The sequence below is a fragment of the Alligator mississippiensis genome, chromosome 8, assembly GCF_030867095.1.
Source record: "Alligator mississippiensis isolate rAllMis1 chromosome 8, rAllMis1, whole genome shotgun sequence".
In the NCBI taxonomy this organism is placed as follows: Eukaryota; Metazoa; Chordata; order Crocodylia; family Alligatoridae; genus Alligator; species Alligator mississippiensis.
In genome coordinates, this window is record NC_081831.1 from 764335 (window position 1) to 781438 (window position 17104).

Consider the following 17104-nt stretch of genomic DNA (forward strand, 5'->3'; position numbering starts at 1 on the left):
GGGACCCACGCAGCACTGAGCCCCCCAGCCTCTCCGAGAGCCCGTCTGGGGCAGACGCAGCGGGGCAGGGCGGTGATTCCAGCAGCTGCACGAGGCCGAAACCTCGGAGTCCAAGGAGTTTCTCAGCCCCATGAGTGCCCTGCCCTGCCCTGCCCTGCCCGGGTCGGTGCGAGGACGCCGTGCCCTGGTCACCTCGGGCGCCCTGGCCAGCGCTGCGGTCCTCGGGCGGGCCGGGTCAGCCAGGCAGCGAGGAGAGCCCTTCCAAGAACCGCGCCGGGAGAGGTGCGCTGGAGCGGGGCCGTGATGAGCTCGCCTCGCAGAGCCGCCCGGGCCAAGCGAAACAATCCAGCCGGAGCAGCCTGTCCGGCCCCGATCCGGGCTGGGGCAGCCGCGGTCAGGGGCTCCCTGAAGCACCGCGGCCCTGCCCCGGCTCCAGGCCTAGCTGCACGAGAGACACCTGCAGAGGAGAGGGGTGCGCGGGGCTAGCGCTGACGGGGTAGCGGGCCAAGCACCCCACCTCCGGGGCGGGTAGGGGAGCCGTGTCTGCTCCGGGCTCCGCGCCAGCCGGGAGCCCAGACAACCCAAGCTGGTCCCGCTGCCCCACAGCCCAGGCGGACCCCTTTTCCCAGCCCACCGACCCCGAGCCAGGGCCCGGGCACAGCTGCAGCTCCAGCCCCCGCGGGCGCCGGGCCGGGGTCGCTCTGCCACCGACTGCCGGCCCGGCCTTGCCCACCTCCCCTAACCGCTGGAGCCGCCTCCGCGCCGCCGGCATTGGCTGCAGCCGGGCCGGGCCGGGCGGGGCGGGGCGGGGCGGGGCGGGGCGGGGCCAGCCGACCGAGGAAGCGGAGCCATGCGGCCGGCCGGGGGCAAGCGGGCGGCCGAGGCCGAGGCGGGCCAGGGGCCGGCGGCGCAGCGGCTGCGGGGGTGAGTCGGGCCGGGCCGGGCCGGGCCGGGGGAGCTGCAGGGCCGGGGGGGCAGGGCAGGGCAGGACAGGGGCTCCGGCCGAGCAGCGGCGGCGGCGGCGGCTAGGGGACGTGGGCAAGGCCGGCCGGCAGTCGGTGGCAGAGCGAAACCGCGCTCCCGGCCGGACCCGCCCCGACGCGGCTGAACCGGCTGCGTGGCCACGTGACGGGCGGGGCCGGAGCCGCTGCAGCCCTGCCTCAGTTTCCCTGCCGCCCGTGCACCTGCACCCGCACCCCGCTGTTTCCCCGCCTCGGGCGGGAAGGCTCGTTGTATCCGGGTGCGCCCTGCTTTGCCCTGCGAACTACAAGTCCCGGCATGCTCTGCGCCAGAGCCGCAGCCCTTAAAGGACCCGCCGCCCCGCAGCAGAGGGGTGGGGGTGCTCGTCCAGGTGCGGGCCAGAGCCCGGCTCGTGTGCCAGGAGTGGCACGTGGGTCCTTGCCCGCGCACCTCACCGCCCTGGCCGTTCTCCGCCCAGCTCCCCGTCTGCCGCCAAGGGCCAAGGCACCACCGTCGTGCACCGCACGGTCAGCTACACGCCCGAGCCCCTGCCAGGTAAGGTGCTGAGCTGCTCCCGCCCGCGTCCGCCCGCCGGCCCCGCCGCCCGCGGTCCAACCCGCCTCTCCCGCTCTAGCCCGGCACTTTGACACGGACACGACCGAGCCGGTCAGCTTCTACCTGTCCAGCCTGGAGGAGCTGGTGGCGTGGAAGCCCACCCGCGACGATGACTTCAACGTGGCCGCGACGCCGCTGGCCGCGCGCCAACCTCCGCTGCACAGCAAGAGACCGCGCACGCTGGTGTGCCACGACATGAAGGGCGGGTACCTGGAGGACAGGTGGGCACAGCGGTGCGGGGAGTGGAGGGCATCCCTGCTTCGTGCTGGGGCAGGGACGTGTGCGGTGCCCGTGCAGGGAGGGCGCAGAGCGGTCCTCCAAGGACCTCGCCCGACTCCACCTTTCCCGGCAGATTCATCCAGGGCTCGGCCACGCGCAGTCCCTACGTGTTTTACCACTGGCAGTACATCGACATCTTCGTCTACTTCAGCCACCACGTGGTGACCATCCCGCCCGTGGGCTGGACCAACGCTGCCCACAGGAACGGCGTCTCCGTGCTGGGTGAGGGGCTCGGGCCCGTTGCCCGGGAGGGAGCGGAGGAGGCCAGGCCTGCCCGCAGCTGAGTCTCCCTCTGCCCCGGCTGCAGGGACCTTCATCACCGAGTGGACGGAAGGCAAGAAGACGTGCGAGTCGTTCCTGGCCGGGCAGGCGGAGGCATACAGCGCCGTGGCCAAGCAGCTGGCCCGCATCGCCAGCTTCTACCGCTTCGACGGCTGGCTGGTCAACATCGAGAATGAGCTGAGCGTGAGCAGCGCCCTCGCAGCCATGCTGCACGCCGTGCTGCCCCCCCAGACAGAGCCTCCTCTCCGGCAGCGCTGGCAGCTGCGTCCGGCGCTTGCTGGGGCTGTCCGCGGCCCGGGCGTGACGTCTGCCCTCTGCTCTCTCCGGCAGGAGGCGGCCGTGCGGACGCTGCCCCTCTTCCTGCGGCAGCTGAAGGAGCAGCTGGGGCGGCTGGTGCCGGGCGGGCTGGTGCTCTGGTACGACAGCGTCCTGCGGAGCGGCCAGCTCAAGTGGCAGAACGAGCTGAACGAGGAGAACAGGTGAGGGCGGCGCACAGGGGGCAGCTGGGCTCCCTCACCGCCAGCCCATTGCAGCCCCTGGGGAGCAGCCTGTTCCCGGGCGCAGCCCCCTTCCTTTCCTGCCATCCTGACGGGTGCAGAGCTGTGCCGTGGGGCCCGTGCTGGCTGCACCCAATGCCCCTGGGTCACAGCTTGGCTCCAGTCCCGCCCCGCCCCGCCCCGCAGGGTCTTCTTCGACGCCTGCGACGGGCTGTTCACCAACTACAACTGGAAGGAGGAGCACCTGGAGCGGACGCGGGCACAAGCCGGGGAGCGCTGGGCTGATGTCTACGTGGGCATCGACATCTTTGCCCGCGGGGATGTGGTGGGTGGCGGCTTCGATACAGACAAGGTACGTGGCTGGGCCTCTGCCAGGGTGCCACCCCCTGCCCACGAGGGGGTCACACATCCCCGGCCCCGCAGGCTGTGGTCAGGGCAGGGCGGGAGCAGGGTTTGCCGGACTGCAGCAGCTGAGCAGGTCGCTCACCCTCGTGCCCGCAGTCCCTGCGCCTGATCCGCAAGCATGGCCTCTCTGCTGCCCTCTTCGCGCCCGGCTGGGTCTACGAGCACCTGGGGGCGACGGACTTCCTGCCCAACGAGGACAAGTAAGCGGGCCGGGCTGGTAGGGGCGTGGGGCTGGGCGGGGGCTTCCGGCTCCTCTCAGCGCCTCTCCCCACAGGTTCTGGGGGCTGCTGACAGAGCAGCTGTCCACGCACAGCATCGGCACGCTGCCCTTGCACACCTCCTTCAACCTGGGCATGGGCACCGGGAGGTTCTCCTCCGGACAGGTGCGTGCGGGACTGGGGCGGGCACTGCCCGGGCTTCGACAGGCGCCCGCCCGGCCCCAAGCTCAGCCCCATTCCCGGCCCTTCTTGCCTGCAGGAGGTGGTGGTCAGCCCCTGGTACAACCTGAGCGCCCAGGAGATCCAGCCGCTGTTCACAGAGCACCGGGGGCCGGGCGGTGGGCCGCGCACACACTGCTGCCTGCGTGACGCCTGGGAGGGGGGCAGCTCCCTGCTGGTGGCGGGGGCCATCCCGCCCGACGCTGAGCACGTGGCCGTCCGGTGAGCACGGGCCGGGGCCGACGGCGCGGCGGTGCCTGTGTGGGACGTGCCTGGGGCCTGGCGGGCAGCTGGCCGGGCCGGGGGCACATCCCGTCTGCGGCCGCGTGCGGGTGCCGCTGTGCCTGTAGCCCCGTGTAACTCGCTCTCTCCCGTGTGTGCCCGGGTGGGCCGGGGGCCACCAGGCTCTTCTCCTTCCAGACGCCGGCCCCCCCCAAGCTGTTCCTGTCCCTGCTGTACAAGCTGGAGGAGCCGCAGGCCGGGGTCACGGTCGCGCTGGAACTCGCCACCCGGGACTCCGGCTCCTGCCGCGTTGGCGACATTGGTGAGGACTGCCCCGTGCCCCCCATTTTGCTGGATGGCACACAGCGTCTGTGCCAGGCTGCCCCCGTGCCCTGATGGCTCCCTACCCTCCTGCAGAGCCGACCAGGCGGCACCAGCCCCGGCCCCTCCCGGGCCCCCCGCCCGGCCTGTCCACGATGCTCAGCACCTGCGGAGAACAGAGCACCCAGGGCTGGACGAACCAGTAAGTCCCGGTGTCGTGGGGGAGCCAGGGCGCGGCGCCGTCCCCTGCATCCACCCACAACCCTGGGCACGTCCTGGGGTCTCCGGGTGGCAGGCGGTGGGGGGGCTGTGGCAGGGCAGGGGCGCGGGGCTGGACTGCACCCGTGCCGACCCACCGTGCCCTTGCTCTCAGGTGCTACGAGCTGGAGCTGCAGGACTGCGCCTTGCACGAGCTCTCCCTGGTGCTGGCACACCGCCCGGCCAGCCCACACGAGACCCCCTTCTCCTGCCGCCTCGGCGAGATCTGGGTGAGACGAGCACCCCGGGGAGAGGGTGGAAGGAGGACGTGGCCCAGGGGGGTGCTGGCATCCCCTTGCTGAGCACCATCTCCTCCAAGGTGCTGGATGCGGATGTGATCCCAGCCTCCCCACCCCTGGTGCGACACCTTGAGGCCTCCCAGCTGCGATGGCGCCGGGGTCCCGGGCCGGACGAGCTCTTGCTCAGCCTCACCCTGCGCTGGGCCTACCCGACCAGCTTGGCCCGCGGCTTCCGCATCCACAACCAGCGGGCCGCAGAGCCGCAGCGGCTGCTGGGGCTGGCATACGCGCCCCTGTACCGCGCGGTGGACGTGCCGGTGCCCGCGGTGGGTCCGGGACAGTCCGGCACCGTGGTGTTCCTGGTGGAGCCGGTGCTGCCCGAGGGGTTCCCGGTGGAGCCGGCGGCATGGGGGCACCTGCTGCTGGGGTACTCCAGCCCCTGAGCCAGCCCAGTAAACGTGGCCTTGGAGCAGCCTGCGTGTCTCTGCCTCGTGGCTGCCGTGGGCTGAGGCGAGGGAGAGGCGGGGGATGTGGCAGCCCCAAGCCCTGCGCTGACCCCGGTGCCTCAGTGCCTGGCCCCCTCCAGCACCACGGTACCCAGGGTGCAGCGAGGCCTTGTTGCCAGCAGCCCCGAGAACCAGCCCCTGCGCTGCTGGTGGCAAGGGGTCGGCGGGGGTCTGCAGTACAACGCTGCGCCGGCAAGCGGGGAGCACCTGTGCACAAGGTGTAGAGAGGCAGCGGGAAGGCTCCTGCTCTCCAGGCCTTTGCATCTCCCTCCTGAGCCACCGCTCCCAGGCTGCATGGCGTGGCCAGGCTGGGCTGGATCCTGCCCAGGACCCCGAACCCCGTGGTCTCGCATTGGGGCTGGCCACGTTCCCCCAGCCTGGCTCAGGCACAAAGCAGCTCTGTGCCCCAGCTGCTCCTGGTTCCCCCATGCCTTGTGGGCCCGGCCCCCTGCACCCACCTGCTCTCCCCAGGCCTCTTATGCAGAGGAGAGACGATCCACAGGGGCAATTACTGCAAAGGCTGAGGGGCCGGGGCTGCAGCAGAGCACGGGGGTGGCACCAGCTCCGGAAAGCAAGAGACAAGGGAGCTGATGGCTGGAGGAATGTGGGTCTTGGTGCAGCCAGTGGCCCAAGCGTGCCACCTGGGCAGCCCCGTGGCTTCCCTACCCAGCGCCCCAGCTCCCTTGGGATGAACAGGGCAGGAGCCTGCGGCACGCAGCAGCACCTCGCACGCAGGGCAAGGCAGAGCAACGGGCTGAGGCAGCCCAGCACCGGACTGCCTGGCCTGCGCACACCCCACTGCCTCCCCCTGACCCCGAGCTTGGCCCTGACCCGGTCACCTCGGCGCAGCCCTGAGCCCTGCTCTCTACACGGGGTTGTGCCCCCACCAGAGCCCCCAGTCAAAACCCGAGCCATCCTGGTTGAAGAAAGAACTCTTTATTAATAATTTCCATAATAATAATAATAATAATCCTCGTTGTAATAATAATAATAATAATAATACTGTTTATTAGAATGGTCACACCTTCGAAGCATACAGAATGGGCCGGCGCCGGCCTGCGCTCCGGGGCGCGACTGGCTCCGCGAGGGGCCAGTGCAGCGGATGGGGTGGGGGGAGCTCTGTACAGGGGTGGGGGCCGGGAGGGGGCTATGTACAACGGGAATAGAAAAGGGGGGCTCATTGCTGGAGCGTCAGGAGCGTACGCAGAATATAAAGTGAGGTGTGATGAGATGATGGCGCCGCGGGGAGTGCCCCCCTGCCCTGCAGCCGGCCAGCCCCGACGGCCACGCCAGTGCTCCCAGTGCTTGCCCACCCACGGGTGTAGGGGTCGCCCCCCCGGCTCCACCGCCCCCGAGGCTGGGCTGGGTGCGAGTGGCTGCAGGGAGCAGGCGAGGCCTTGTGGGGCTCCACGCTGTGCCCCGCGGCATGGGCAGCTCTCTCCATCCCTGGCTGCCAAAGAGCAGCTGTGGGCCCCTGGCGCCGCCCCGGCGCTGGTCCAGCCGGGTGGTTGCGGCCCCCGGGCTCGCATGGGCTCCGGCCAGCTCTGAGCAGGGCCCTGGCGGGCAGCGGGGAGGGGATGCGCACCCCTGGGAGCCACGGCTGCCCTCCTGCCCCCAAGGCCAAGAGCCATCGGGGCCGTGGGCCTGGGCCAGGGCCAGCCTGCCGCGGGGGCCGGCGGCGAGAGTGGGAGAGGCAGAGCGTGTCCCGGTGCTCCTGGCTCCGTGCTGCGCCGCGGCCCGGCCCGGGGGAGCCAGGGGCAGGGGGACGCAGCGCCCGCCGGGGAGCCGGGGGCGCAGGACACGGGGGAAGGACATGCGAGCGAGTTGAACAGAAATCCCCCAAGCAGGCAGGGCTCTTCCCCCCCGGCCCCCCGCCCCCCACCCCCAGCAAAGCACAGCCGGGCCCCGCGCTGCTCGGGGAGCAGAGGCCTCGCACACTCGATGCACGGATGAGCAGCAAGCGCTAAACTACCGGAGCTCGGACAATGAGAAGCGAGATTCCTACCCCTGAGGCCGAGTCCCCCCCCCAGCCCAGGGCAAGGGGTGCCCAGAGCCCCGTGCCCCACGGCTCTGCTCTGGGGGGCAGCGGAAAGGAAGACGTGGTGCCCGCCTGCGGAGCCCGTGCCAGAGGCTGCCCCGTGCCGCTCCCCTCCCCGCCCGCCCCGGGGTCGTGAGGGCCGGCGGGCCGGCAGGGAGCGGGGCTGGGTCTCCCGCCGCCGGCCGGGGGTGGTGGCGGGGGCCGCGGCGCAGTCCGGTCGGGTGGTGCGGCCTCTCGGCGATGCGGGCAGGCGCAGCGCTCCGGCGGGGCTCGCTGGCTCTCCGCGCGTGTGTGGACGGGAGGGGACTCTCGCTTGGTGCCTTGCCTTGCTTGCTGTGTGTTTTTTTGTTGCTCTGTTTTAGGGGCGTTTGTACTGTGTGTGTTTGCCCTTCCTGGTCCCAGGAGGAGACGGCTGCGGCTTCACTACAACAGAAACAGAAAGGCAGAACTCGCCCGCGGGCACGGAGCCAGCGCCGGGGCCGGCCCGGCTCACGCCCCGGGCCCAGCTCCTCGCAGCCATGCACAGCGCCCCCCTGCCCCACGTGCGCACGCTAGCGGCAGGCGTCGGGGTCCCTACGGCTGGGGCGGGCGAGGCAGGGCTGGGGTGCTCCCGCGCCCCCGGCGCCGGGGCACCCCGCGGCCTGAGCCTCCCGGGAGCCGGGGGGCTCGGAGCACCCCGGGGGCAGCTGCGAGAGCCAGGCGGGGGCAGCGCTGCCCCCGAGGCAATTGCGGGGCGGCTTGCAAGGCGCCCACCGGGTCCAGCGCTATGCTCCCTGGGGCCGGGGCTGCTTGTCCGTGGGGCGCTGGCGCTCCCTGCGGCCCGGGAATGGAAGACGATGCCGTGAGCACGGGCGCGCGGGGAGCAGGAGGCCGGGGCTGGGGGCTGCGCGCTGCACTGGCCCTGGGGTGGGGGGCCGGGAGGGGCCCGTGCCCGGGCTCTCCCCCGCTGTTCGGCTGCTGGCTGTATGGCGGGGAGAGCAGGACCGGACGCACGGCTGCCTCCGTCCAGCCGGGTCAGGCCGCACGCGGGCGCAGGGAGGCAGGAGACGCGGGACGAGCGGCTTGAGGTAAAACCTATCGATAGGTCTGGGTTGCTGAGGCTGGCAGGGCAGGGCCCTGGCCCGGGCAGGGCCGCGCTCCTCCGGGACGCTCTGCCCTGGCTTAGTTTGGTTTGGTTTCTAGTGAGCAGTCAGTGTTAAATACTGTGGGGATGGGTCTGTCTTGCTAGTAGGGAGTGAAGCGGCTGTACCCTCCTCGGTATAGACTAGCCTGCAACATCAAAGATGAAAAAAAGCCAATCAGTATTGGAGACAGGCAATGCCCATTTTCTTCCCTTTTTTTCCACGACATCCAAGGGCGGGGGTGTGTATCCGCGGGGCAGGGGCCGGGGGCAGCCGCGTGCCCCCGGGGGCTTCTGCGCCGTGCATGCAGGCGGCGCCGGGGCAGGGAGGCTCCGAGCCCCAGAGCCTGCTGCGTCCTGCCCGGGGCGTGCTCGGCCCCTGCTCCGGGTGCCACGGGGCTTCCCTCCCCGCCAGGAGCGCGGAGACGGGGGCGCCGCGGCAGGGCTCCTCGCGGCCCCGCTAGCAGCCCCCCGGCTCCCTGCACCTGGAGCCCCCGCTCTGGCCCGGGTCTGTCTGCACGGACGGCCGTAGGGCGCCCGACTCCGCTGCCCGGCTCCGAGCCCGCAGCAAAGAGGAGGGCGCGGGGCAGGCACGGGCAGAGACCGTCGCTGCCCTCATTAATGGGAGCTTTTAGCTAGCGGCTGCAGGGGGCAGGGAGCTGGGGCGGGCGCCAGCAGGGCCCCCCGCACGCGGCTGCCCACCCCTCGGCCGGGCCGGGGGGTGTTAAAAAAAGGAAGAAAAAGACTGGTTGGCTTGAGGCCCCCGCAGACGGGATTTTTCATCTTTGATGCTGGTTGCAAAGCTAGCTAAAAACGACCATTAACACGCATCGCGGGGGGCGCGCGGCAGGCACGGCATGGCACGGGCATGCACACGCAGGCGCACGCATGCGGTCGGCGCTGGACATGCTGCTCGGCATGCCGGAGGCATGTGTGCGGGGGGGCTCCAGGGCCACAAGCTGCTCGGGCACCAGGCTCTGTGCTCAGCTGGGGGGCGGGGGCTGCCTCTGCCTGGGGCAGCAGGGGCTGGGCAGGGGCAGAGGGGTCGGGCAGCCTCCCTCGGGCCGGGGGTCCCTGGGTCCGGGGCCTCCCTCGGGCATGCACGGGGCCAGGCAGGGTCAGGTCTCCCAGGCCCCTGCCCTCTCTGCGGCCGTTGGGCAGAGACCCAGCCCCGCCGGGGGCCGTGTGCCCGACCGCCCGCATGGCCCAGCATCTCGGGGGGCGCAGGAAGGAGGGCAGCCGGGGGCGGCTCTTACCATGGTGCCGATGCTGTACGTGGCGGCAGGGCCGATGGTGTGGTGGTACGGGTCCGCGGCCGCGTACACTCTGCCGTAGCTGGGAACAAAGCCGGCGGGAAGGTTAGACGCTGGGGGGCCGAGGCTGCCGGGGAAGCCACCCCACCTTCCTCCCTGAGCCCCCCGGGGACGGGGGCTATGCCGTCTCCCTGGCCAGGGGGTGTGGCGGGGACCAGCTGAGAGCGGCACCGATGTGACGAGTGCCAAGTTCTCAGGCGGGGGCTGCTCTCGGGGCCTGGGGTCCCCCGGGCAAGGAGGGCTGGACATGGGGCTCAGGAGTAACCCAGGCTGGGAAGCAGCATCCTGGGCATGGCGGGCAGGGGCGCTCACCTGTCGCTGTACGCTGCCGCCGCCGCGGCGGGCTGGGCATACCTGTATGCCGCGTATCCTCCCTGCGCAGCGAGAGGAGACAAGGCCGTTAGGGAGGGCAGGCTGGGGCACAGCCCACCCTCCTGGGGAAGCACGGCATCCCCTTTCCTCCCTTGCCCTCGGCCCCACTTTCCAGCTGCACTTTCCGTGTCAGCAGATCTCTCTGCGCTGTCATCCCGGGTCGATGCCGGCGTGGTTTCGCCGTGGCCAACCCCCGCGCAGCTCTTGCCCCCAGATCGAGCCCTGCTCCGTCTCGGCTGCCCCTGCCAGCGCAACCCCGGCACCCCCGGGTCATCGCCCAGCCACTGCCTCGAGCAACGGGGCTGCGGCGCAGCTAATGGGCCTTTCCCTTCACCCTGCACCTGCTTTGCTGGATGCGTTAAATGGAGGGACACGGACACCCCCTGGGCGGCCACGGCGGGCACTTACGTAGATCTCGGCTCCGTAGAATCCGTCCTGATACACGACCCTGCAAAGCAGCCAGAAGCAAAGCCCGTGAGCCCCAGGGCGAGCGCGGAGCCGGCGGGGATGGGCAGGGCCACCGCGACGGGGCTGCTGCTTCCAGGGGCAGCTCTCGGGTGGGGACGTGTGACGGGTCCAGGGGAGGGCCAAAGCCGTGACAGCAGGACAGGCTCTGGATGAAGGGCCCTGGGAAGCAGGGTGGGCAGAGTGGGCTGAGGACAGTGGGGGCCGGCGCCGCCGTGGCCCAGCCAGCTGTGGAGAGCGGCACAAGCGCCCGGGCTGGGGGCAACGCAGACCCTGAAGCCACAGCTGCCCCGCCGAGGAAGCCCAGAGCCCGCGCAGGACGGGGGATGCAGAGATTTCCACAACACTGCTGCAGCGGCTCCCGCGAGGCTGCACGGAGCAGACGCCCTGTCCACGCTAGCAACCACGCCCTGAGGGCTGCAGACCCGGGCATATGGTCCCACGTCAGGGCTGTGGGATGGCCGGCCCCGGCCCCGAGCTCTCCGCTCTTGCACGCAAGCGGCACACTCCCCCAGGACGGGCATTGCATGCAGCTGCCCCCCTCCCGGCGGTACTCACGCTCCGTAGGTGGGGATGGGGGGAGGCGGGGGCGCGGCGCGGAAGGTGTTGTAGACAGCGCGCCCCCGGCCCCGCAAGTGCGCCCCTCGGTACGCCACGGCCGTCCCCGTGGCGGGGTAAGGGAACCCTGTGACTGGAGGGGAGAGAGAGGGCCGTGAGCCTGCTACGCTGAGGTGCCCGCGCCGGCACCGCTGCCCCCGCGAGCTGGGGACGCCTGGGCCGCGATGGGATACAAGGGCAGCCCCCACGACTGCACGTGCCCACAGGGGCATTGGTGAAGGGAGCATCCCTGGCATCTGTCTGGGGCAAGTGCCTCCCGCTGCGGGCACACGCTCTCCGGCAGCCATGGGAGTAATGGCTTTGCTGCCATGCAGCGCGCGTGCCATGGACGCCCGGGCGCTGCCGGGAGGCTGCAGCCATGGCCCCGTGCAGGTGGCCGTGGTCCGGCTCCCTGTTCCCTGTGAGGACGGGCCCTGCCCCGAGCTGCCCGCCGGCTCCGGCCGCCGCAGACGTTACCTGCATAGAATTCAGGCCCGTAGACGGCTCCCACCACCGGGTTCAGCTTCCAGCCTGCGGGACAGAGCAGCGTGAGGGCCGTCCCGGGAGGCCTGGGCAGGCCGGCCATCACCGCCCCCACCCCTGCCAGCCCGCGGCCACCCCCCCGCGGGCGCTCACCGTTTGTGTAGGGGTTTGCAGCCTTCTTGTTCGTCATGACGCGGGCGGTGGCGTTGTTCACCTGCGGAGAGAGGGCGCGGGTGGGATCAGTCTGTGCCCAGCTGGGCCGGGGATGCCGCATCCCAGGGGTCTGCTCAGCGCCACGTCTCTGCCATGGTGCCCGGGATGGAGGAGCATCAGCGCAGGCAGGGCATGGGGTCCCTTTGCACGGTGCCGTGCCCGGCTCGCGTGTCAGCAACATGCGCCTTGCACTTCCTACAAACAGCCCCAGTCGTGCCGGCAGCCTGAGGCCGCGCAATGGACTGCGGAGCCCTCCCTGGCTCCGCGCCCGGGTCTCGGTGCTGCCGCGCGGCTCCGGCACTCTGCTCGGCACGGAGAAGTTTGCCCGCAGCCCTGCCCATGGGTCAAGCTCCTTCGTGCTCTCCATGGCAGGACAAGGCCCTGTCCGCCTGCTGCCCAGCAGGGCAGGGGGGAGAGATTTGTGCCCATGGAGCATCGGAGCTGGGCAGGATGGATGCTGGTAGCACCATGCAAGCTCCCTGCAGTGCCCAGCACCAGCCCAAACACCAGAGATGCATGGGCACGGGGAGCGAGCTCCGCTCCGTTTGCCACTGAACTCAGCAGCCAGGACCAGAGTAGCCCTAACCCTAACCCTGACCTTGCCTAGTGCTGCCTGGGGGCCAGAGGAAGGCGTCTCCCCTCTCCCAGCCCTGGGAGACAGCAGTGGTTTCATCCAGCGACTTCTCAGCGTAAGCAAAGAAACTCCCTTGCAGATCCCCCTGCGCCCGCTGCAACGCCGTGAGCCCTGGTGACATGCACGACCCCCAGCCCCACCAGAGCTGGACACGTCCCACCGCAAGCGCCACAAGACAGGAGCATGCAATGGGCCCCGGCTCGCATGGGCATGCTTGCACGGCTGGCCCGGGGCCGAGAGGGCACGGAGAGGCGAGGAGGTGCATGGCACCCACGACCCCTGTGCCCGCACCCCTTGGGACGAGGCGGCCCAGCCTGCTGCAGTGCCCCCGCAGCTCCGAGGCGCGGGGCGGGCCATGCCGGAGCAGAGCCCCGAGCCCGGGAGGAGGCGTGCAGGGGCCGGACCGGGCGCGACGCAGCAGGCAGCGGCACGGTCACACTTATCTGAGCACCTCAATTTTCCGTCCCTCTACGATTGTGCCATTCAGCTTCTCCCGTGCCCGGTCGGCATCTGTGCTAGTTTCAAAAGTTACAAACCCAAAACCCTGTGAGCAGAGGAGAAAGGGGGAGAGACAGAGACGGGGGGGAGGGCAGAGAGAGACAGAGAGGGGGGCAGTGCGGGGCAGAGAGAGAGGCGGTCAGGAGGGTGGGCTCTGGCCGCGGCTGCTGCTGTGCACGGGGCCGGGTCGGTCCAGGGCCGGCGGAGCACGGGGAGCCCAGCTCCAGCCCCGGTGTCGCCCCACGCCGGGGCCGAGAGACAGGAGGGCACAGCGGGAGCGTCCACACGCACGGGGCGGCCGGCGCTGCCCGGGGCAGGGGACAGCCCAGGCACTGCCCAGCTGGACAGAAGAACGAGTCTCCGAGTCCTCGCCCAGGACGTTGGGGGCAAAGCCGAGCCCCTGGGCCGCGGGCCAAGCCGGGACGTCTGGGTGTCGTCCCAGCCGAGAAGGTGCAAGAGGCAAGGGCAGGAGGGTGGGGGCCAGGCACGGCCTGGGCTGGGAGGGGGAGAGGAGAGGGAGAAGCAGCAGCGCACGAGAGCCGAGAGCCGGGGTTAGGACAGGAGCGAGGCAGAAGAGCAGGGAAGACAGGCCCCGTCCCCAGGCATCCTCCTCCGGGAGGAGCGGCCGCTCGGCCTGGCTGCTCCGGGCTGGCGCGGGCGGCACCCACCTTGGAGCCCCGCTCGTTGAAGATGATCTCCACGTCCAGGATCTTCCCAAATTGCTGCAAGGACAGAGCGGAGCGTCAGGGCGGCCCCGGAGCCGGCACGCAGGGCCGCCCTCCCATCCCCGCCGAGCTTGGTGCGGGGTGGCAGGGCTCCCGGGGCTGCGGGCACGGGGTTGGCATACATACCCCGAACATTTGCCGCAGGTCGGGGTCCCGGAACCGGAAGGGGATGTTGGAGACGTGTAACCGCTTGGGCTGCTGCTTGTCTGTGTGGTCTGAGGAGTGGAGCTGCTGGCTGTCTGTCTGCGCCGCTTCGTCTGTCTGCTGCAAAACACGAGCCCCCCGGCCAGTCAGGCGCCACAGGGACCTGCCGGAGAGGGCGACGCGCTGCGGCCACACACGGCACCGCTGCCCTGCCCGCCCGCCGGCCCACGCCTGGCACCACCCTAGCCTCTCCCAGTGGCGGTGGCGGGTGCTGCGCCCGCCACAGTCTGCCGCCCCGGCAGGACCCAGGGGGACAGCGGATGGGCAGCGAGGTGGGCAGAGACCCCTGCACTCCTCTGCCGGCTTGCTTCCAGCAGTCTCACCCAATGGAGCTGAGGGCACACGTGGAGCCTGTGCATGTGTGCACACATGGGCACACAGTTGTGTGTGCGTACACCCATGTGCATTCATGCGTGCAGGTGTCCATATCCACGCATGCGTGTCTGTATGTGTGTGCAATTCTCTGTGTGCATGTGTGTGCACACAATTCTGTGTGTGTGTATGTAAAGATGTTTGCACGTGTGTGCACACAATCTTATGTGTGTATATGTACATGTGCATGCTATTACATGCATGTATATGTGCATGTGTGCATCTGCAACTGTGTGTGTGCATGTGCATAATTCTGTGTGTGTGTGTGTGTACGTAGATATGTTCACAGGTGTGCACGTGCAATCCATGCATGTATATGTACATGTATGCACGCATGGGTGCACAGTTGTGTCCATGCACCCTTGTGCATGCATGCACAGAGGTGTCCAAATCCATGCGCACGTGTGCATGTGTGTGCACACAATTCTGTGTGTGCATATGTAGCTATGTTCACAGGTGTGCATGTGCAATCTCAAGTGTGTATATGTACATGTGTGCGCGCATGCAATTCTGTGCATATATATGTGCATGTGCAATTGTGTGTATGTATGTACGTGTGCACAATTCAGTGTGTGTATATGTAGATAAGCTCACAGATGCGCGTGTGCAATCCATGCACGCATATGTACATGTGTGCACACATGCAATTTCATGTGTGCACGCACTATTGTGTGCAATTGTGTACATCCATGCATGTGAATGAATGTGCATGCCATTCCCTGCATATCGTGCATGTGCAATTCCACATGTGTACATGCACATGCATGTACATGTGCCTGTGCGTGCAATTGCGTGCGTGAGCCCAGGAGAGGGTCTGGCTGCGCTCCCCTCTCCCCCCGCCGGGCTGGAAGTGCTCTGCTCAGCACTTTCCCGGCGGAGCTGCATTACAACCACACAGCCGGAGCCATCTGATTGGGAAGCAGCCAAGCAGGTAGATTACAAGTGATTTGAGATGATAGGGGAGCAGAGCAGGGCCCCGTGTGCTGCAGCTGCCGAGCACAGGAGCCACGGGGGCACCAGCACCACATGTGTGGCCACGGCGCTTCCCTGCCAGCCAAGGGGTCCGGTGCCGTGGGCTGGAGCCCCCGCGCTGGATGCCCCCAGTCCCCATGCAGCCCCTCCTCTTCCCAGGCAGCAGGTTCCCCCTCCCACGCCTCCCCCACCCCAGCTGTGGATGCCACGGGGTGTCGCCGTGCCAGCCCGGCTTGCCCGTGCCCCCCCCGGCGCCCTGCAGGGCTCTTACCGGCACCGTCTGCGTGCCCGCTATGGACTGCGTGCTGGCGTCGGTGCCCGGCGGCTCGGCGTGGCTCTGTGCTGGCGTGTAGAGGGTCATGGCGTGCTCTGGTACCGTGCTCTGCCCCGAGTACTCCTGCGTGGGGTGGGGGTGTGGGGGCGCGTACTCTGCGGGGATGCCGTTCTGGGGAGGTGGGGGATACTGGGCCGGGGGGTAGGGCTGAGCCATCGCTTCAGGAGGAGCCGTGGCGTCCTGATTGCCCTGCGGGGAGACAAGGGGAGGCAGTTGCCACGGCCCACAGAGGGCTCAGAGCCGCGCCACGGCCGCCCGCAGCCCCACGGAGCGGGGCAGCAACCGCCCCAGATGCAGCCAAAGCCCTGCCCCGGGTCCCTGGAGCCCCCCGTGCTGCAGGGGTCGATGCTGGGCTTGGCCACAGGCGACGTGCGGGTCACTACCCCGTGGGCAGGAGAGAGCTGGCACCTCCCCTCCCTGCCCACGCATGGGGAGAGAAACTAGGGCAGGGCGCAGCTCGCAGCAGCAGGGAGCAAGGCGGGCGCTCCAGGGGACCGCAGGCATCGCCGCCCGCCACTGCCAGCGCGGTGAGTCAGGCCGGGAGAGATGTCAAACGGCCTCTTGGCACACAGGAGACAGAGATCAATTAACTGCTAAATATTTGATTAGCCCCTTTGCTCCCAGGCACAATTTAATCCCTGCCCCTGTCCCCTCGGAGCCGGGGCAGGTCACTCTGAGGCTGCCCAGCTGGTACCGCACCCCGCGGCCGGCCCGGTGCGCCATGCCAGGGGCTTGGCCCGGGACCTGCCAGCTACAGATGCCACGGGCCGAACGAGCAAGTGTGGCCGCCACCGAGGGCGTGCAGATGCGTGTGCCCTGCGCGGGGGCTGTTCTATGACCCCCGAGGAGCGGGCAGAGACAGGGCAGAGTAGGGCCTGGCCGGGGGGTCCGGGACCAGGAGAGGCTGGTGACCGATCCCCTCTGCACGGGGCTCGGTAGCCCAAGCCCTGGCCAAGAGAAGCAGGAGGGCCGTGGACGGGAGGCCTCCGGGCTCCCAACCAATATCCCCGCTGGATCCCATCCAGGAGCTGAGGCCCATCCTCCAGCCCCCTCCCCACCGCCACGCACACACCCCTACACCTGCCCCTTCGCTGCGCACTCGCGGCCCCAATCCTGCACGCTCACAGCGCAGCGCCTGCGACACCCACCGCCGGGGACACGGCTGCACGGCCCTGCTCCCTGCCCCGCCACATCTTCCCCAACAAAACACACCCCTGGCTCTGGCCGCGGACACAAGCTCCTTGATGGCGCGCGGCCGACTGACGATGCACGAGGATGCTGGGGAGAGGGGCCGGCCGCGGGCATGTGCCGCCCAAACCGGGGGCTCTTACGGACCAGCCGCGGGGTCCGCCCAGGAGGAAGCGAGCCCCATAGCCCAGAGCCCTGTGGGGAACGACATGCAAATCCAGCACAAATTAAGATCTGCAAGTCACTGGAAGGCTCCTGGCTTTTTCCTGTGCTGACTCAGCTGCTCCAGCCTTGCTGGGATGCATCAGCCAGGAGCGCTTGCCAGGGAGCGCGGAGCCACCGCCTCCAGGCCCCGGACCTGCCACGACGGAGCCCTTCGTCCTGCGCCTGGAGGCCAGATAACCCCGCTGGCCTCGTGCCTTGGCACTGCCCCACGAAGCGTGGGGTGCTCTGGGCCCCAGGGAGGATGCCCCTTCTGCCCTCGTTCAGCTGGGCCAGGGCAGGGCGAGCCGGGGGTGCACGCAGAGCCGGCCACGCACCTGGGCACGTCCTCGG

General features: G+C 69.6%; 2 protein-coding genes across 11 annotated transcripts in view; one reads left to right on the top strand and one right to left on the bottom strand.

The window, feature by feature from the left end:
- The first annotated feature begins 820 nt into the window (after nt 1-820).
- On the top strand, nt 821-4987 carry ENGASE (endo-beta-N-acetylglucosaminidase). The gene is made up of 14 exons (XM_059731932.1): nt 821-924; nt 1439-1515; nt 1595-1796; nt 1928-2076; nt 2162-2319; nt 2467-2615; nt 2820-2985; nt 3135-3238; nt 3313-3421; nt 3516-3697; nt 3880-4019; nt 4115-4220; nt 4392-4506; nt 4596-4987. Exons 1-14 carry the CDS (start codon nt 851-853, stop codon nt 4956-4958), a joined length of 2094 nt encoding a protein of 697 aa, XP_059587915.1. The 5' UTR covers nt 821-850; the 3' UTR covers nt 4959-4987.
- Nucleotides 4988-5941: 954 nt separating this feature from the next.
- Nucleotides 5942-17104, bottom strand: part of RBFOX3 (RNA binding fox-1 homolog 3) — a 200936-nt gene continuing 189773 nt past the window's right edge. For 8 of the 10 annotated variants that reach the window (XM_059731946.1, XM_059731948.1, XM_059731947.1 and 5 more), the window contains 11 exons: nt 15299-15550; nt 13606-13743; nt 13423-13476; nt 12708-12800; nt 11563-11623; nt 11404-11457; nt 10888-11020; nt 10273-10312; nt 9805-9866; nt 9436-9514; nt 5942-8328 (listed from right to left, as the gene is read on the bottom strand). In XM_059731946.1, the coding sequence (XP_059587929.1) occupies nt 8284-8328; nt 9436-9514; nt 9805-9866; nt 10273-10312; nt 10888-11020; nt 11404-11457; nt 11563-11623; nt 12708-12800; nt 13423-13476; nt 13606-13743; nt 15299-15517 (978 nt within the window). In that variant the 5' untranslated portion in view covers nt 15518-15550 and the 3' untranslated portion in view covers nt 5942-8283. The remainder of the gene's footprint in view (nt 8329-9435; nt 9515-9804; nt 9867-10272; nt 10313-10887; nt 11021-11403; nt 11458-11562; nt 11624-12707; nt 12801-13422; nt 13477-13605; nt 13744-15298; nt 15551-17104) is intronic. The other 2 variants (XM_059731941.1, XM_059731942.1) reach the window with 2 other exon arrangements.